The sequence below is a fragment of the Corvus moneduloides genome, chromosome 3 (genome assembly GCF_009650955.1).
Source record: "Corvus moneduloides isolate bCorMon1 chromosome 3, bCorMon1.pri, whole genome shotgun sequence".
Taxonomy (NCBI): Eukaryota; Metazoa; Chordata; class Aves; order Passeriformes; family Corvidae; genus Corvus; species Corvus moneduloides.
In genome coordinates this window covers 82,971,702-82,992,778 of record NC_045478.1, presented here as the reverse complement: position 1 = coordinate 82,992,778, position 21,077 = coordinate 82,971,702, and the positions used below count along the sequence as shown (strand labels likewise).

The 21,077-nt window shown below is 36.2% G+C and overlaps 1 protein-coding gene across 13 annotated transcripts in view; it reads left to right on the top strand.

Annotated features, from left to right (window-relative positions):
• The window catches only part of QKI (QKI, KH domain containing RNA binding), a 157,702-nt gene that overhangs the window by 126,131 nt on the left and 10,494 nt on the right, over window positions 1-21,077 (top strand). For 5 of the 13 annotated variants that reach the window (XM_032102463.1, XM_032102462.1, XM_032102459.1 and 2 more), the window contains 3 exons: window positions 10,938-11,025; window positions 13,367-13,663; window positions 16,321-16,395. In XM_032102463.1, the coding sequence (XP_031958354.1) occupies window positions 10,938-11,025; window positions 13,367-13,663; window positions 16,321-16,395 (460 nt within the window). Of the gene's footprint in view, window positions 1-10,937; window positions 11,026-13,366; window positions 13,664-14,988; window positions 14,995-15,551; window positions 20,555-21,077 lie in introns of those variants that run through there. The other 8 variants (XM_032102461.1, XM_032102466.1, XM_032102468.1 and 5 more) reach the window with 5 other exon arrangements.

The window sequence follows — 21,077 nt, the reverse complement described above, 5'->3', positions numbered from 1 at the left end:
TGTTGGTATTGGGGTTTTTTTTAGTTGTTCTTGGGGGCTTTTTGTTTGCTTGTTTTTTTTTTTTTTTTAATTTAACAAGTTTTAGGAAAGTTCTCTATAAACATAGCTTGCTGAAATACAAATTTCTTTCAGAAATTGGTGGATAACGGCAAGGTATTTTTATTGCAACTTGGTATCTTTTTTCAAAATGTAAGGGGTATTTTTTAAAACACTAGTCATACTTTCAAAACTAAATTTTTGTTACTGCTGGTGTCCCCTATTTTCAGTAATAAGTATTTGTAATTTGGTCTTAAAACATAGCAGAATAAAATCTCATATACAAAGTGGAATATTGTAAGAAACTGAATTCATATTACTACATTATGAAAATTAGGTGGTTCTTATTTGTTAAAATCTGGATGATAAATACTGATCTTAAGGTATGTGATTATATCCCAAAGCCCAAAAGGTGAATATCTTCAAATATGAAGTTGGTTTAATTTTCTTTGACGCTTATTCCAGCTTCAGGTTCCATGGGGTTTTTTTCCCCAAGAACTATGATAATTAAAATAAGACTTGTGTATGTTTGAATTATTCTGGATGATTATACTGGAAAATTGTGACTGCATTAAAAAAAGTCAAAATACCCTCACTTCTGTTATTCTAGAATAGGTACAAGAAACTGAAGTATGCTGCATGATTTTCATGATTTACTGAGAATCCACTAATCTTTTGTAACTAAAGTTGCTAAGATTAAAGGAATTGATTAAAAAATTAAAATCTCTTGCATGTATATTTTTATGTAATATTTGTGGATATCAAAAATATTTCGGCTAATTGAGAGTATCTTAAAAGGCTTTAAAAAGTATTTTTAATGCTAAATTTATGTTACATAGAAACAAAATAATGATACAAACTGATAGGAGGAACTTCAGTGCCTTCCCTCTGCTCCTAAGTGACAGCACGAATAAACGTTCAGGGCTGGCTGGGGTCAAAAAGCTGCCTTTTGTCAGTTTGTGATCAAACCTGTGCTTTGCTGCCTGCTGCTCCTAAGTGATGGACACCTCACAGCTCACACACCTGTGGCTGCTGTGTGCGGCTCAGGCTCCTCAGGCAGCCTTCACCAGCCAGAATGGCTCCCCTCTGCCTTTCCTCCTTGAGGCAGGGACTCGCCATCCATCCATGGCGGTAGCCGCAGGTTGGGGCTGTGCCTGAAGGAGGAGGAGATGTGGTGAGTGGTCAGGTGTGCCCAGCAGTGGCGTGGCTCCCTGGGGAAGAGGCACTCCTCAAAGGCCCTTTGTGCCAGCCCCTGCCAGGCAGCGCCGGTTCTCGCTCCTGTCTGTGGAAAATAAGGGTTGGCCGGTCTCTAAAAGCTGAAAAGAAAGCTCAGTAAATAGCAGAGAAAGCCCTCTCCCTAGCAACACGCTGCCTCGAGCAGCCCGAGCCTTCCAACGGAAGGTCCTGTGATTGACATATTTGGCCCCTAAGGAGAATGCACACAATTAGTTTTTTCACTTCTCTGTATTTTTAAGCTGTGTGAAAGTGGGTTTTAGCAGCCATACAAGAGGAGACTGGCCAGTTGGAGTACTATCACACCCTTCTCCTGGACTTCATCAGCTCTGAGAATTCAAGAACTGGAGAGGCATCTGTGGTGTTTATGGAAGAGCTGATTTCGGTTTTTAAACAGTGTTTAAACATTAGTATTAGAGTACCAGAAAAGTGCATGAGACACATGTGGGCTGCTCATATACATGTAAGCAGTTGGGGTAATTGTGAACTTTTAGTATTCATTCACCTGTTAGCAGCTGTTGAAAATTACTGCAAGTATAAAGTGAGTGCATATCTCCTTTTAAACTTCCAATTTTCTGTTTCCTTAGTTGTATTAGAAATGTACAACTTAAATTGGTTGAATTTTTGTCTATCTTAAGTTTAAGACAATACTGTTTCTCTAGATGATGGCTTTATATAAAGTTCTGCATGTAACAGTCATTACATACCTCGACCTTAGAGGTGGTGTGTGTGCAGAAAACAGTCACTTTGAAAAAAAAAAAATTTAAGCAAATATTTTACAAAGGGGATGTAGGTGAAATGCAGAAACAATTTTTTCTATCACATTTAGCTGTCATGATTTCTGTTGAAAATGTGAGTTGAGCAGTAAGTGTGACAGTTGAAGAAGCTATTAGAAGACCACTGCTCCTGGAATACTAACATTTTGTAACTGGAAAAGCCTGAACATTCATGGGTTTACTCCATATTGTAATAAATTAGTTAATTTTGTTAGTCAGTATTACATTTTCAGGACATCCCATGCTGAAGATAAAAATGTCTTAGAAGTTACTACTGCAGCTTGAATTCCCATGTGGTAGTGTGCAGCCCTCAGTCCTGTCCTTAATGAAACACATGAGAGAAGATACACTTGAAAGATGTGTACTAATTCACAGCAACAGTCTTTGTGCTCCTTGTCACCAGCAGTTAGTTGTCTTCTGTTGCTCTAAAGAGAGAGACTTGTCATATTCTTTCTTGGTTACTAAATTTGATATGAAATGTCATTTTTCTTGCCTCTCTCTTTTTTTTTTTTTTTTTTTTTTTTTTTTTTGTTTCTGGATGGGAACAGATTCAAAACATACTGGACATGTTTTCCATATGAAAACACACAGTCATATTTCAGTGCCATTTTGAAAATGAAAGGCTTTGTTTATGTACTAAACCATTAGCACAGCTGGAAAGAAAACTATGTAGCATTGGGATCTCTAGAGTTCACAACAAAATACTAGTTTTGAAACCCTTAAATAGGGTTCCTCCATGTCTCCAGTCCCATCTTGCCCCCCATGTCCCGACCCACTCCAGTATTTGAGTTAGGCGTCTTTGAGGTTCAGGGCAATTTACAGCTATTTGGAATGTATAAACTCAAACTTTGAATAGAAACCTCCTAGGATGACAGAGGGAAAATAAATGTTACAGGTCAGGCCACACTTAATTGTAAATATTTTAATTAATCATTCCATTGTTATATTTCTAGCAATTGCCTCTGATTTGTACCTGTTAGAACAACCACCTTGATCATAGATCGTTCTGTAGCATATATTGGTTAAATTGTTTTCATAATTTACTTAAAACTCATGATGGGTTAATGAATTTGTCCTGATAAAAGTGGAATGTGTCAACACTGTCGGAGTGTTTTGGCACTGTTCAGTCTGTTCCAAAGGCTACCGCTGGAATAAAGACCTGCATAATATAGGTCGTGTTTGCATTCTGCTCTGTTTAGATTCCTAGGATGCTCGTGGAACTCAAGATGTTGCTGGTAGAGCCATATGTGGGAAATTAGTACAAGAGGCTTGCCTGGTACTGTCTCATTCAGCGTGCTTATAGTTTAACTGCTGTTTTCAGAATTAAACTAACCAGTGAGGAGGAATTTTGAATGTCTAGCATTCTAAAGCTAGAAATACCATAAGTAAAGTGTTCAGCTCTGAAAGTTTTTAAGCTGGGGTTGCACGTTGCTAAAAATAGGTCTAATGCCTTAGACTGCATAGATGGCTTTAGATTGATAGATATTCATTTGAATCTTAATACAAATATCAGCAGATGTCTGTGCTTGCAAATAAATCTGAACATATCTCAGTATTATTCTGTCCTTTAAAAACATTTTAGAATGTACTGTAACAATGGGGTTTTTCTTTCTTTTTGAATTTTTTGGGGCTTAATGTGTATATGTGTATCATGAAAGATGTATTCTTGTTATGGAGCTTTCGAATTGCTCAAGCTCTCCAGTGTGGTGTATAGAGATTCTTATCACAGATTTTATTAACAGCATTAAAACAGAGGTGCAAGGAAAATAGGAATGATAATTAAAAAAAAAAAAAAAGGCAAAGCAAAAAGCAAGTTCTTAAAGTAAGTATTGTTGAGGGTCTAATTTACCTTATCCGGGGAACCTTTTTTTTTTCCTTCAAAGCCTAAAACCTTGTGATTTAAATATGAGCTCATCACATCTGGTGTAAAGAAGTGCTGACCTGTTAAGGTCAAGCAAAATTCCCCCCATCCCAGTGTGTTAACTACTAATATCTAGGGAGGATATATGGTAAAGCAAACTTCTGAGTTCCACTGGTGGGTTATTTCAGTCTGGCTTAGAAAACAGGCTTCGTGCTGGTTTTCTGTACCTTATCTGTATTTCCTTCGTGCAGAAATGCAAAGTGAGGGAGGGAGGGCATAAGGACTCTCAGAAGTATTACTGGTAAGCCAAGTATCATGATTAAACAGGAATATGTCGGACAAGGTGACGGGAAGTGTAAAAAGATAGGATGCCTTTTCCCCCTAGTGTATCTTTAACATTATGACCAATGAATTTGTCAAGTGAAGCAGCACAAGTCTTCTTTGCATATCATTTGAACTGAGAGATTGCTTTGAAAAAGATAAGCAGACTGTTGCCCAGAAGAAATAATGATGCTAATTTATCTTTGCCTGTCCTCATAGCCATAGCAGTGTGTGTCAGTGTTGAAAAGGAAATAGAGAAATAACCGAGCTATAGTTTGCCACCTGTTCAGTGCCGTAGTATTGTTGATGGCATACAGGACTCTGAGAAACATGGCTGGTCTGGAAGTCTTTGTCTCAGAAGTATTTGGGAAAGTTTCCTCTAATATAAGAATAGCTGCCAAACTCTGACAGAAAAGACCCCTTTGACCAATTCTCCTCAGAACAAACAAACCTATTATGTAGGATTTCTGCTCCATCACCCTCAGAAGTGCATAATCAAGGATGGGAAAGTCTTTTACGTATGTTTACTAGCAACTTCTAACTATCAATATTTACATTCTGGGCATGGGAAACTTGAAGGTCTCTGCCAGATTTTTTTGAGGGAAAGGGAGGATGAGATGTTTTCTTTAATACTGACTAATAGAGTAATTTACCAGAACTAAAAGCCTTTACAAAAATAAAATCTAATCTCTTGCAGTAGGTAACTGATTAATAGTTGAGGTACTCCCATTCACAGTAAAAAAGATCTTTTCTTTCTTTTACATCTAGTTACCTGTCGTCTTGTCTAGGATTTTGTTGCTATAGATACATCACTTTCAGCAACTTAGATATGGAAAAAAAAGACCTTCCAAACATGGATTTTAAGCATTTATGCTTTAGTGTCAAAATTCCGATGTGTTTTAGCCTTTGTAGTATGTTTTACAATATATTGATGGCTCAGATCTGTTTTTTTGTTTAATACATGTACGTCTAGGAATTGGTAGTATAATGTCTGTAAGGTTTTTTTGTTTATAAATTATGAATGGAAGGTTTTTGTCCCTGAATGGAGACATTCATGTGTTAAGACTGTTTGACTGGCGCATGGTATGTTAGGAATACTTACTGATCTACAAGTGAATTGCAGTGGAAGATTTTTCTTTGTCAGGGAGATAAAAGCATTCTAGAGCCCTAGAGTCCAGCCAGTGTCGCAGTGCAAGCCTCCAAGCTGCAGCTGTTTGGCTATATAGAGCAGCTGGGGACTTGGGGAAGGCAGGGTGACAGACCCTTGAGGAGCACCACTGCCTCCTGGATAAGTAGGATCAGATCAATGACAGTAAAATATTTCAGTGGTATACTGTGTTTTACCAAAATTCATATTAAAGTAGTAAATAGTAGATGGCTTATACTATGCAGATAGGCAGTCTAAAGAATAATTAAGGTCTTCATATTTAATGTGTGTATTTCCAGGTAGTAGAAAAGTTATGTTTATTTTATGTGGCAATTACAAATTACTTTTCTATTTGAGGAACAGTTTTAAGTATTTATTCTTGTTCATTAGAAGAATTCTCTACTTGAAGCAAATGTGTAGAAGGGTGTATGGACTTGGACAAAATGTTAGGTAGCTGGAGGAGTTCCCCCCGAGGGTGGCAGGAAAGGCGAAGCTTCTGTTTAACAAGGAGTGGTGTGGAGCAGGCAGGGTGGCCGCTCTGCAGGGGAGGTTGCTGAGGTGCTTGGAAGGCGAGTGTTCTTTGGTGCTGTGACATTGCTGAGGCCCTTGGTCATTCTTCCCATGAACCTGGTGGGACAGGCCTGGTGCAGCCAGCAGGGGAAGATGGAGACTGGTTTTTGGCCTTTGTTATTCCTGGCTGATTTATCCATTGTCTTGCTTTGCCACCTTTTTCTCTACCCACTTGCTGCTCGTGCTCTGAGCCTGAGAGGACAGCCCTGGAACAGCTTATGAAGGACTGGTCCCCAAAGCCAGACTTCGCTGCATTTTGTGCAGGATAATAAAACTGTCTGCAGCCTTTCCTAGGGCTGGGCTCACTTCAGTTCATGAGAATTCAGCTGAAGTACAGGGATGTGACAGGATTGCAAAGATACCATCCAAAATGCATGACATTGGGAAGCTAGACTGTCAGTGAAAGTCACTAACATCACCTGAATATGAGGATATATTTGTTTTGAATGTGTAAAAAAATTGTGTCTGTTATATTTTCCAAAGCAGTTACTTTAAAAGAAAATTGAGCATTATATGGGGAATGGACCTGTGTTTGTAGAGATATGTTGAAAGCCTTCCCTTCCAGCCCTGGTAATAATGAGAATCAGAGAACATTTTGAGACCTACGTACATGAGACTGTAAGGCTCAAGAAGCTCTGTCAGAACAAGGTATCCCAGCTATGGCACAAGTGAGTGGGTTGTTTGGTTTCTGAATTACCTGAGCTGCAGTGATGTTCCTTTTGGGTCTGGCAGCAGTATGGCAGGGCAGTGTGGCCACTGACCGTCTCCACTGGATGCTAGCTTATGGATCTCTGCTCTATCCTAAACACTGCTACTTGATCCTTCTTTTAAATAGTATCTTTCTTTCCTTCTCCACTGTAATTTGTCTCAGAGTTGACTGTACACAGAATCTATCAGTCCACCTTTCATCTCTCTAAACTGTTGTCATCTGCTGAAGTCCTTCATTGACATTGCACAATGAAGGCATTTACCTTTGGAGTCTGCATGCCTGTCTCTCTTCCACCTGGATAACAAATTTATCTAGTGTATGTATGTTTTGTGTATAAATAAGAAGCTAAACTGTATGATACTCTTCAGGGTACACTGTATGCACATGAGAATCAGAGGCATTTTAGTGCCTAAAAATAAGGGATTTTCTGAAGGTTTTGGAGTATCTGAGGTTGAAGTATAGCTTGGGCATTGATAATGAAAAGAATTCGTTGGAGTGTTTTATCTGAGCTCCCCATTTCATGACATGAAACAAGTTCTTACTAATAGCAGTTATATAATAAACTGCATTCCTCTTTTTTCTTTTTTTTTTTTGTGAAACTGTCAGTATTGTCTAAAGTAGGGGAGACAGTTGTGGTTTTAACTGGGCATTTGTATGGTCAGCACTGTCTACTTAGTTTGAAATTGTGTTTTTTTAGGAAGTGTTTCCCAGAGACTTCATGTAGGTTGAACTTGTTACTCGTGTTTTGAGCCTTGCAACTATTAATCCTACACTGATAAAGATTAGAAGGCAAGTTACTTAAAATGATAGTTCTCACTGGCATTTGGTCTCCTTTAGGTCTATTTATTGCTAGCCGAAGTAGAGTTGAGCTACTGTGAGGAGTTACAGGCTGTGTGTTCACAGAACAGCACCCAGCAGTGTCTGTGTGCAGTTGGCTTTGTTAGGATTTACTGCTTCCATCTCTTCCCTATTTGTATGCAGTGAGCATTTGCAAGTAGTTGCTTACATTTAAAGAATTATGTTTCAAGATACCATTTAAGGCTTTTTTTTTTTTTTAATCTGCATGTTATATTGTACATGATACAATACAAGGAAAGCACTGGAGATTTAAGAGGATGAGAGGTTTGAGTCAATCACTTGAGCTTCAACTTAGTAATGCAAATCTGGTTTTAAGTGACCTTATTGATGTTTGCTCAAAGTAGCTTCCTTTTGGTACAAATGACTGAGCTTTGTTGCAGTTATTGTACAGGTAATGTACTGTCCCTTTAGGGATTGCCTTTGTATCCCTGATGCAACCTCTCTTTGCTTTAAACAGAGAGTGCCTGCAGGAATGCCTGGAGCTAAGATAGATCTCATGTGCCTCATTTGATCATCTGTCAGCAAAGAAGCGAGAGGATAGGGCAGGGAAAAACATGTGCTCTTTGCTCTGTCGCAGCTCTTGGAAATTTGAGGGGTTGGCAATTGGTGAAGGATGTTCAAGTGGAGAACTTGGTACCAGAGAATGAAGGACATGACAGCATGTCCCAAGTGGTCCTGGCCGCCTCTGTGATTTCACCTTGAGCAGAGGCGGCAAATGACTGTTCCAAGTTCAGGGTGCGAGGGGCTGGCAGGATTTTGAGCAGCCCTGGTAGGGTGGTGCAAGCAGTGCTGAGCACCCATGTCCCGCAGAGATGGCATTGTGCAACAAACAGTGCCATCTTCTGGGAGGAGTCGGAACGATGACCTTGTGGCCAGCATTACACGTGTTTTTAAAGTGGTGGGGTTGGGTTTTTGTTCGGGTTGGGGGTTTTTTTCTATCTAATAAATGCTTTAAAAATCAAAGTACCGGAAGTCAAAAGACAGTGTTGATGTCTGGTAATGCAAGTCCACATCTTGCATCTTTGATTTTTTTACTGGTACAGTTTTTAAGGGAAAATCTTAAGCTGTGTTTTGGAATCTGTTTAAAAGAAGAAAAATTTATCAACTGTTGAGTAGTCTAGAGAAGTAAATCTCAAAAATCAAAGGACTTGATCTGCTTTGTTTGATTAAGTCCACTGTTATTTTAATAAATTTACTTTGTAAAACCTAAATAATTGTGCAACATCTTTTCTAATAGAAAGCAGTAGTGACCTATAGGAAAATGTTAAAGTAAGAATGATTACTTAGACCTATATCTCCTTCTTTTGACCATGTCAAAAGGGTAAAAGTATTTTCTGTCTTAAAATTATTACCCTACAAATAGTTATATTGGGAAATACTCATTGTGGTGCAAAATCTGGGATTAGGGTTACTAAAATTATCCCAGCAAGTGGAATGTAATATTCAGCATTTACTGAGAGTCTTTAATGGCATAGATCAATCACCTGAAGGTCTTGTTTGGAGGAAGTGCGCAATTTTAGTAACATTAATGGAACTATATGGGAGATGCAGCTGACGTTGTGAGGAGGTTTTCTTGTTACACACTTTCAAATAAATAAATACATGAATGCAAACAAAAAGCAAATAACAAAGTATAACTTATGGGGGAAGGGGAAAAGACTAACCACTATATTAAAAAACTCTGTATTGCTAAAATAACTTTGATAAGGTATACCCAGAATGACAAGAATTTGTGAACTCTGGATAGGGAAGTAGATTTGGAGTTGGTTTTATTGTGTCGTGATTTCCTAGGTAATTTACCAGCAAAGATGCAATGGAAAAACTGTTTCTTAAAAAAAGAAGATAAAATTATTTTGCGTGTAAATTGTAAATCTGTTCTGTGTCACGTTAAGATTGCTAGAATCGGCATATTTTGTATTCCAAAGGGTATATGGGACTATGGTGTCTGACATTTCTGGATGGTTCAGTACTAAACAGTACAATTAATTTCTAGTTAAGATGGTAATTGAATGTGTATTTACTTTTTTAGTATTAATGTCAGCTTGCCCTGTCATACAGTATTTAACATATAAAGAAAATGTTTAACTTTCAGTATATTTGGAATGTTTACTGTGTGGTAATCTTGGTGTTTATGCAAGTCCTCAGTATTACAGTTAGGACTTTCAATTTCTGACATTTGAAAGGAATTCAGTGTTGACCCATCTTACCATGTTGATTTTGAGCTGTTGCTAAAAATCAGCTGCTAAAAGTTACCTTTGCAAGGGGTTATGTCGCATATCTCACAATAAGTACTGTATTTGCTTAGATAAAATTTGAAAACTGTTTTTGTCTCGGAGTTTAGTAAATCACTAATCCATAGTTTGGGAGTAAAGTATGTATAACAAGCTGTTATGGAAAATGCTGTTCCAAATATCCAGAAAATATTGTGCGAGTAGATAAGTAAAAATGCAAGAAATCCAGTTTAGCAAAGGAAGAATGCAATGCAGCTCACAGGAAAGCTGCTCTTTTATGCATCTGACTTAGGAATTTCAGCAGTGGCATGCCATACAAGAGGCAAGGTGGTAACCTAACATTAAAGTAGATGTTGACCATCCCTCTTGGGTTTCCTATGTCATAATCACGTTTTCTGCTCGATAGACTGTAGACTAAACAAATGGTAGTATTTCTGGAAAGACAGATCAGAAGATCTGTGGTCTTAAAAATGAAATTATATGGTTAGAAATGTTTTCATTATTAACTGAAAAAGTGAGCATTTCTTAATATTTACGCATCCTGCACAATACCAATGGAGTAGGTGACTTCAGGGAAGTAGTTTTTATTGAAGCAAAACCAAGAGTAGTGTATGCTGTGTAAATAGTAGTTAGATCCTCATCAGAGTACATCTACATGTGCCAGAATTAGGAATTCAGCCTCAGGGCAGTTGTCAATATCCTGTCTGGAAAGCTACTAGAGATTGTTGTTTATTTTTTTGTTTGCTCCACCTCCCAGTAGTCAGTATCGACTACAGTGGAGCAAATTAGAATAAATTGCTGTGCTTAAAATTTGTGATTTCTGTTCTTCCTCTGGCCCAATAATACAATTTTTTAAAAGATACCTTTAGGAGTACATGAAAATGTATTTGAGAAAAAAATTCCTTAAATGATTTCTAGCAAACATAACTTACATTTCATCCTTAATTTTTATAATTTATGTTATGAACCTTTTTCAAAACTCTTTTAAGATATTTGTCAACAAGTCTTAATGGTAGTCAACAGGCAATTTCCACTTAATTTTATGGAAAAGTTGACAAAGCTTGCTGCTTTTGTGACTAATGGAAAGCAGATATTTTGCTTGGTTAAAACTTGAACAGTTTTATTCTAGGTCACTTACATCTTGTGCACTAGTGAGTTCATAATCCTGACTTTCTTCCCATTTTTTCCTACGCAGGCAGAAGGAGAAGACAGCCTTAAAAAGATGCAGCTGATGGAGCTTGCAATTCTGAATGGCACCTACAGAGATGCCAACATCAAATCACGTAAGCATGTCATAAGCTCAAGGGTCAATGCCATAGAAGTGTTTGCAGGTTTTGAATCTTAAGGCTACCTTTGGAAAATGTACAGTGGCAATTTACGCTGGAGAATGGAAGGCAGTAAGAACCCAACAAAACTGTAGGTAGCTGTTGCAAAAGATTTTTGGGGGAGAAGTTATTTCAGTTTGGGGATTTTTTTAGCTTGTTTCTTGCCCCATTGTTTTTTTACCAGTATGTATGGGTTGAAATATTTACAAATATATGGTATAAAAAACCTCAACCCTTAAGTCGGATTCTTCTATTTTATGGTCATTTTTTCCATAAAGCATATACAGGACAGTTGACTCCTTTGCATTTTTGTTTTTAGAGATTTAATTTTAAAATGTTACAGATATTCAGGATACGTTTTTCTGTATTATATTCCTTCCTTTCATCTTGCTTGCATGTATACCCCCAATGTTATGTTTTACCAACAATTCATCAACTGATTTCACAGCTGAGTTCACAGGGATCAGTGATGTAATGAGCCATTTTTACGATTACTTCCATTACATTTGTGTGAAGATGCTTTTGCAAACGCATGTATGCACAAGTTTACACTTGAAAATTAATTACACGCACCTACTAATGAAAGCATATACCTATTCTGTGTGATACAAATTATTTACTTCAGTTGAAAAATCTAATTTCTCCTCCTGAAAATATAGTTGCTGATGCTGTTCAAAAGTACGTTTTTGCTGTAGCTGTGATACAGATGTCAAATGTAAGCACAGTTAAATCAGGCTTTTCACTAAGGACCTACTGATACTTGCAAATTTGTTTCTCCACACAGTCCCCGTTTCAATGTTGAATATGTTTAAAGGTTGGAATGCAGTTAGGTCAATTTGAGAGTGCTTACACCAGTGTAATTATTCTGATTTGAAAAGAGACATAAGCAAGGGCTTTTACCACTACAATGGTAATGGTAAATCTTTCAGCCCTAATGAACACTGTGAATTTAAAGCTAGGTAAGTTTTAAATATATGGTAGTCTCTAAATTATTACAAATTTATGAGTAAAATAGCTTTCAGAATAGCTTAAATTCATGCAAACTTTTGCACAGAAATTTTTTTATTCATTTGAGCAATTTCTTTGTCTGGTCTTTTCCCATTGGTCTGTTGTACCAGTGTAAGTGGGAGGATGGAATTTTTTTATTTAATTTTTGACTAGGTGTTGCCACACTAATACTCACTATTTGATAAGACAGTTTCACTCTTTGTGTTTTGATTTTACTGAAAAGTCGAAGATGTAGAAGCTGTACTGGTTTATTTCTGTTTACGACAGGAAGTAAAAACATTTGAGTGCCTTTTTTAAATTATCTGAGCATTTTTGTTTAAAAAATAAAAGCAATTTAAAAAATGCACCAGTCTCAAATCTGAGCAACATTTGTCTTTTCAGGACACCTGTGACTTAATTAAATCAATGGAGATCAACAGTAGTGCATAGAAATACATAAATTATAACCCTAGATTATAATATAATAGAAATTATAACCACAAGATTGACTGTTACCAGCAGATGTGCTAGGGCTTAAGTTGTTCATCTGGTGTGCCAACGAGCTTCAAATAACACTTAATGAAATGTGCTAGCATCACTTCAAAAAACAAACAAAACCACCAGAAACAAACAAAAAACCAAACTAAAACAGAAAAACTGCGTATTTTCTTTAACTTAAGCAAGGCCGTAGTGAACTTCTAATACAAAGGAAGTATCTTATTTGGTGAAATTTGATACGGAAATAAAATTTAAACCTATTTTATTCATGCTAGAGTAGGACAGGACCGATTCATGTTTCTAGGTTATCTTCAACTTCACTGATCCTGGAAATGGGAATTGTGTATATGTTTAAATGCAGTTTTAAGACATATAAAAACTCTAGACTCATACAGCAGCTCTGCATAACTGAATGTCTGTGGACTCTATAGATGCACTAAATTTTGTACTCTGTATTTGATTGTGACAGTATTTTCCTTGTATTTCCTGCATGCATCTCAGTCTCATGCAGTCTTGATAGCATAAATGAAGAAATGTGGTCTAAATGGAGCTTTCGTGCTGTGTAACCTGTTTGAGAAATCTACCTCACTGTTTTACAATGCCTTTTTTATTTTGCATGTTCATACTTAATCACACTGGAAAATGGAAAGCTGTTTGCATTTGAATGGTGTGCTTTGGCACTGTGTGATCAACGCATGTACTAATGATTTCCTTTTATTTTTCTTCTTTCCTACTTTTTCCCTTTTTTCCCATTCTTTCCACGTTTTGTACTGCTATCTCCATACTTTCCTCTGAATTTCTTTGCTTACTGTAGCAGCCCTTGCCTTTTCTCTTGCAGCAACAGCCCAGGCTCCAAGGATTATCACTGGGCCTGCGCCTGTTCTCCCACCAGCTGCCCTGCGTACTCCTACGCCAGCTGGCCCTACCATAATGCCTTTGATCAGACAAATACAAACCGCTGTCATGCCAAACGGAACTCCTCATCCCACCGCTGCAATAGTTCCACCCGGACCTGAGGCCGGCTTAATTTACACACCATATGAATACCCCTACACGCTGGCACCAGCTACATCAATCCTTGAGTACCCTATTGAACCTAGTGGTGTATTAGGTAAGATCTTCGCATGTGGATGACTGGAGAATGCATTGCTTATGCTTCTGTTGTGTTTGCGAGGTAGAGGTTCATGGTGCTCAAAGAAAAAAATCTGAAGCAACAAACTTATCTCAGGTATATCAAAACTGCCTAGGAGAGCTGCTCAAATGGTGTGCAGCTCTTAAACATTTTGAATGTATTTGGCATTCCTGAGTGTGTGTGCTTAGTTTATATTAATAAATTTACCGAAAATAAAATCTTCATGTTTGTATGATATTAGATGGTAGATACATAGGCAAGGGAAAAAACCAGTTAAATACAAGTTGATGTCTATTACATGTCATCTGGGCTCCCATGAATAACAGATTAGTTTGTATTCTCTTTAACATAAATTAACATCCAGCAATTTCTGGAGGAGAGGACTTGTTATTTTGCTATATTGTATTAGTAGCAAAACTGGAGGGAGTGGAAAAGTCTTCGTTCAGTTGGAGTTTTTGTTTCTTTATTTAGTACGCAACTGATAAATCTCTCCTCGGTGTCAGAAAGCTCTAAATCATACCGTGAGCAGAAAATTATTTCGGTGAATGAATATAAAGCAAACCAAGTTCTGACCAAAGGACGATAAAACTAGCAGCTTTACTGATGGCTTCTTTTATATACATTGCATTGAAATGTCCCATCATTCCTAATATTTCAGACCGCTGACTTGGTGTGTGAAGGCAAGAATGATAAAGCAGCCGTGACAATTCAGTTAACTGGCCAATATGGAACAGGCAGTTCCAGTAGTTTCTTCCTTCCCTACCCTCTACAGAATCTAAATAATCTTTTCTCTCCAGTTTGTTCTGAATTGCGTATGACCTTGGTGCTGCATAATGTTGATTTTATAGGACTTTGATCTTTGTTCAGTGGCAGTTATTGATTTACACAAATTCTAAACATCTCTAATGAACACTGGACAATAAGGTTAAAAGTCAATATTTTGTTGAAAGTATTGCAAAAAATCAGTGTTTCATGTGACAAATACTTGGTGAGTTATCTGTATGTGTGCATGTTTCCACATCATGTACAGTAAAAAAGAAAATGTATTTCAGACTTCTGTCTTGCAGGATTAGTGAATCAATACCAAAAATTCTAGTAGGACAAAAGTATGCACTACATCTGTCAGTTTATGGTTGTTGTCAGTTAACTCATAGCCAAGTTCAGTGAGCATATGATAACATTATCATTTATTAATTTCCCACAAATATGTAAATATTCTCCCTAGCTCCTCTACCCCCAGTCTGTGAGTGCATCCTGGGCTAAAGTCAAGTCACAGTTAGAGAGTTCATCAAAGTAGCTATCAGCTCTTAGTGGTAAACCCCTCTCCTGAATTCAGTTAATAGCAAGTAAATAAAAACATAATTCCAAAGTTTATTACAAAGCAGGGACTTCGATTTCTCACAGGATTTTCTATAAAGAGATAGGAGGGAAAAATAAAAATTACTTCTAAAATGGTATCTGAAACCACTGTATACTCCTGGGCTTAACTGTGTGAGGTGTATTGCCCAAAACAGGCCTCATCAAGAAGATGTTATTTAAAAAAGGAAAAGGGGGCAGGGAAAAAAACCCCCACACTCCCACTTAAGCTGCCTAGAATCAATAACTCTTAATACATCTGCTCTATTCTCTGAGCAATTGTATAGAGTTAATTGTATTAAATTTGGGGTTCATTGAGTTTATTTTGTTATATGCTCATTCTCATTTATAGTATTTTGTCCATTTTTGTGGTGGACTTTTAAGATGTTTTAAAATAATTCTGTTAAAAATGGCAGAGAAATGCATCCCTATCAATATTTTTCGGGATGTTGGTGTTGAGATCAACTTTTAGTTGGTGACTAACTTTCAATTCCCTTCCTTTTATCTTCAGGTATGGCTTTCCCAACGAAAGGCTAAGAATTCAAGAACGGTCTTAACTGATCCTTCATCAGATCTGAATTTTAACAAATGCTTAGTTTCAGCAGCCTTGAAAAAAGCTTGGCCTAGCAGTCAGTGACTTACTTGCACTTTTTTGCACATAGATTTAAAATAAAATAGTGCTATTAATTTGGATTAGGTCCTATTATTACAGAGTAGCTGTAATTTATGAGTGTATAGTAGTATACTGACTGCTAAGTGTTCTATATAGTGTTTGCTTTACTAATCACCTAATTCATTGCAGTTCATACTTATTGACTTAAAGTTTAAAATCACAATCTGTAGGCTTGAAGAATTGCTTTAAAACTTTTTTTTGTGGTAGAACTGGAAGTGATCTTAAGGTTAGCAAATAATTGTCAGTATTAAAGATGGCATTATTTAAAATAGTCCTGCTGCAAGAAAGGCACTTCAGTGAATATGTGACTAGTAAAGCTTAAATGTGCTTGGGTCTAATAGATTTCATGAAATACTGTAATTTTGGGATTGTAAATGAATGGATTAAACAGGTTAAGGCCAGGATGTTTAAAATAAATGCAATATTAATCTGCACAGATAAACTCCTTTTTAAGATTAAGATTTGAAACTACTGTGCCTTAACTTGTTGCTTTTCTTAAAATGAACTTTTGTAGTTAATGATCATTTAAATCCATTTTGATAAACCTGCTGTTAATGTTTTCTGTGAATGTTTTCTAACTTTGTCTTGGTAATTGCAATTTAACTAGGTGCGGTGGCTACTAAAGTTCGAAGGCACGATATGCGTGTCCATCCTTACCAAAGGATTGTGACCGCAGACCGAGGTTAGTTTAGTTCTGCAGTTCTTGTTTGTAAGAAGTGCTTTGAGTGTACATGAGATTTGCAACACCACAGCTGGTTAACCAAATACCCTATCTTGACCCATTCGTGATTTTTCTCAAAAACCTGGACAGTTAATATTTTAAAGCTTTGGGAATGCTTGTGGTTTAAAAAAAAATTTCTAAACTTAGCTTTCCCGGCTCAATTTAAAGACATATACTTTGATATATTTAACAGAAATTCTATAACTGATTCAGTTTTAAGAATGAAACATCTATCTGCATCAGGAAACGCTATGAAATCAGTGCTGCAATAATTAATTTGGTCATGTTCCCCACTTCCACCCTCCCCCTCCCTCCCCCCCCCCCCCAAGTTCGTTCTTTTAATTGGTGTGGAAATATCAGATTGGTGTTGCAAAATAAAATGAATGGATGGTTGCTTAATGAGAAAGAAGTAAAGGAATAAATGCCTCCTGTCTGTGTTTGGAGAAATCTGAAGATTTAGATTCCTTTTTTTCCAATAAACTTTTGAGCCACTGTACTGTATATTATGAGGAGGATGCATGTTCTCAGATACCTAACTGAATTCAGAAAGGTAAGGGCTGTGAAGATAACTTCAAAAGTTGTTTGAGTTTGAATTAGTATGGGTTAGGGGAAGGGAGGTTGGTTTGTTTTTTGGTTTTGTTTTGTTGGTTGTTTTTTTTTTTTTTTCCAAAATCTATTTCTTGGTATTTGCCTTTTGCTGCTAAAATATGTAACCTGAAGGAGAAACAACTTTTGAAGACCTGTTGGTGAGATGACATCCAATATTTGGGCATCTCTCTTTAACCCTTGAATGGAAAGTAAATCTTCATTTTTCTCCTGTTTATCAAGTGTCATGCCTTTGGACCCCTGAATGAAGTGTTTAAGCTTATTGAGAAAACTGATATTTTCGGTTTATTGACATTGGCTAGGAGGCAGTGTGGGGGATGAGTTCTTACCCCATCCCTGCTGCTGACTCACTGTGGGTTTCAGCAAGTCATTTAATCTCTCTGTGTATGGTTTCCCATTGGTCAAATAAGGATAATAATACTTCCCTACCTCACAGGGGTGTTGTGGGGGTTCTTGTTTTGTACAGGGCTTTGAGGATGCAAAGCATTATGCGCCAAGTATTATTATTCTACTCTCATCCAGATCAATGTTGTGCAGGTTTCCATGATACTGTAATATTCGAAAGCCAAATTCCAGTGACAGATCTGACATCTCTTAACATTGACTACACTTCACTTCTCACAACCTTCCTTCCATAAATTAGCTACAAGAGAGAATACAAATTCTGGTCAATACAGTAAAAAGGGCCCTCCTGGATATTTGCTATATTTATGTTACGCTTTTATCTTTCATATGATTTTAGGCTTTACAGAAAGTGTGAAGCTGATAGAAGACACTACTTTAGTTTTCTATGAGATTGTTTTATATCACTGCACACTATTTGCAGCCCATTGGCTTGTTCTCATTTCTTAAGAACACTTCAATGGGGCTACAGGACATAATCAGTTGAAGGTCATAGCCCATGTTTACAAAAAAAAAAAAGAAGAGGAAATAGGTTCTAATCTTTGCTATTTTTTTTTTTTTCTATCTCAGTCAAGACTAATAGGTTGTAAGGATTTGGTTGTCTTTGAAAGTTTGACCTGATGTTGCAAAAATCAGTTTTTTGCTAATGGTCTTTCATGATCTGCAGTGGTAGTTTCATGTGACAGATGTGGCTACCTTTTTGTGTAATTAGATATTTACCTGAGAGAGCTAGTAAATACACTGATAAAGTGGGGATAGAGATGTTTTCATGGAGAAAATACCAATTTGTAGTTTATCATTGTAATGTTTGCTCAACATAGATTTTAAGTATTTTTTGAAGGGCCTAGATGTTTCATCTGGGTCACTTAAAAGTAATTTAAATTAATTATTGGTATAATTTAACCTTCTTTTAAAATGCAGCAATTTTCTCATAGAACAGCATTCATTCATCTCTAGCGATACTGGAAACCCACTGTCTTAAATAGAGAAATAAATACACGTCTTTTTCCTGTGGAATAAGTCATGCATACCTCTGTCTTAGGAAAACCATGCTGATATTTCAGGAGAACATTATTTTGAAGTCTTATCTAAATAATCCAAATGTGTATGAAGAGACTTACACAAAGTTAATTTTACAACTGAACATCATTGTATTTTGAATTTTAAATCCTAGGTTATCACTGCACAGATCTAAAAGTTCCACAAAAGGTTTTGGAGATAACTTTGTTAAGCAATAAAAATTTCTTTTAATATACTAAAATTACATTGTAGAATTAAAATCCTATCAGTAGTTGCTATATTCACCTATATGGTCGTTCTATCACCAAGATACTTCTATAGCTATGGCCATGAAAAGCAATGTCAGCAAACCGAAATACTTTTTTTTTACGTAGTTAAATGTCACTAAATCTATCTTTGCATTCATTGGGTCTAAAGTTGTTTTTTGGTTTTTTTTTTTTAATTCTAAATTGACTCTCAGATGACTTTGTAGTACTACTGCATTCACTTTTTAAGTAGTTCTTATTCTTTGCATAGTTTTGGTTTTTTGTTGGGGTTTGGGTTTTTTTTCCAGAGATAAGCACTGCATTTAAAGCAAGAATCCCCAAATATGTAAATGTTTTACAACTAAGCATGTAGAATTGGTGAAGGGTTTGAAAATATAGCTCGTTTTAACTCAGAATAAACCCCCAGTTTATAAATAATACAAAATCAAATTTGATTCATATAACAGAGAGACTGACTGATTTAATTGTAATAAACTGTAAATGGTGTTGCACAGTTGACAAACCTGTGTGTACTGTAGAAGGCCAGAGACTTGGCAGAGGATGTATCACAGGTGTACTGGTATTTTTAAAGGTAGCTTGCTTTGATTTTAAACTCCACAAGAAATATTAATGCTGAGAATTTTCTCAAATTTTTTATCCAAACCAATTTTCACATAATTTATATATAAATTTTAATACCTTTTAATCAAAATTGTAATGAGTATCAAAATGCTTTAAGGGTCTGTTTCTAGTATACCTGTAAAGTGGTAAGATTGTGCCACATAAAATATTTATTTTTATTTTTTCTTCTTTTTGAAACAGCTGTTTTAATTTAAACAAATCCCACTTAGCATGATTCTGAAAAAAAATTCAGGGAGTGTTTGGTCTCATTTATGTTACAGTAGTAATTTTTTGTAGTGTTATAAACTGTATCCTAAATGATAGGCCACTTTTATTATGTGAAAGTAAATGAATCCACAAGAAACATTGTTAAATCGATGGTATCTGTGAATATTACACCTACTGGACTTCATTTTATGTAATGGCACAAATCTGACTTTGCACTGAATACCTTTCTCACTTTCATCTCCTCTGCCTTAGTCAAAATGGCAACAGTACAGAAACTTTTATCAACCTCAGAATATATTAGCTCTAATTAAGCTGTTGAATGAGTCTTAAAAAAAAAAATAAAAAAAATCATACTACTGTTAAGTGGACCAAGTTTGGTGAAGGAGAATGCGAGAGAATGAATAAAGAAGGAATAGCTCAAGAACATTGGGAATGATAACTTTCCACTTGAGAACTTTTTTATGTTTTACTGTAATTTGTTTGTGGTTTTGGGTTTTATTTTTTTGTTTTGTTTTGTTGGTTTTTTCTTTTTTCCTTTTTTTTGCAAAAGAAAATAGTATTTACAGGTGGCTTCTTTTAAAATATAAAAATATAAAGCAGGAATGTATATGAAATGTCAGATTTTATTGTATTTGCAGAGTATTAGCTTTGAAAATGAATAAAGAGAGCTGTTTGTAGTTTTAAAATGCCTTATTAGTATCAATTAGATATTTTCTCTATTTTTTCATGTACTTAGAGCTTTTTAAGTATAGACTTTAAAATGGCAGGACTTCTACAGTGTTTACATGCAAGTGCATTTTATAAGTGTCCTATATGTGTAAAATAGTATTTCGAACGGGAAAATGCTGGCTATAGTAGCAGGCTGAGCGTTTTCCTGGTTTCCACGATGATGCCTACGTTGCTAGACTACAGTTTAGTATTGCTTTGTATCATGAGGCCAAGAAATTCCGTGTTGTTTGTAAATAGAATAAATGAAAGGCAATAAAAAATTTATTGAACAAAAACCCTTTGTTTGGCCCATAGTTTGTTGAACCAAATTGTTTCTCTAAATCCAGAATTCCTTAGATGACTCCATTCTTTTAACAACCAGTTATTAATAATCACATCCATCATTAATAGTTGCTTTAATGCTTGCACCTGGGGAGGTACTAATGCTTAATAGCAGTCAGATACTGATGCTGTGCACTGACTGTTGTTCCAGAAATCTTCTACCCAGTTCAAAAACTGTTCATCGTTTTTTGTTTTCCAATTTCCTTCATCGACTGCTACTAACCATTAGTCGTTAGTCATATTTTATCTCTATTTCTCCTGTTAACCGGTTTTGTGGGAGTGGGCTTCTCCTTCACATGTCCAAATCATGATGGAGGGCTGTCATGATTTTATTGCATTCTGTAGATGGTGGTGTCGATCAGTATGTCAGAATTAAACATGCTTGTTTTTTTTATTAGTTGTGATTAGTTTTCATGTTGTCATTAAGCCGTCACTAGCTGGAACTAATCTCTTCTCTATCTTTTCTTTCTT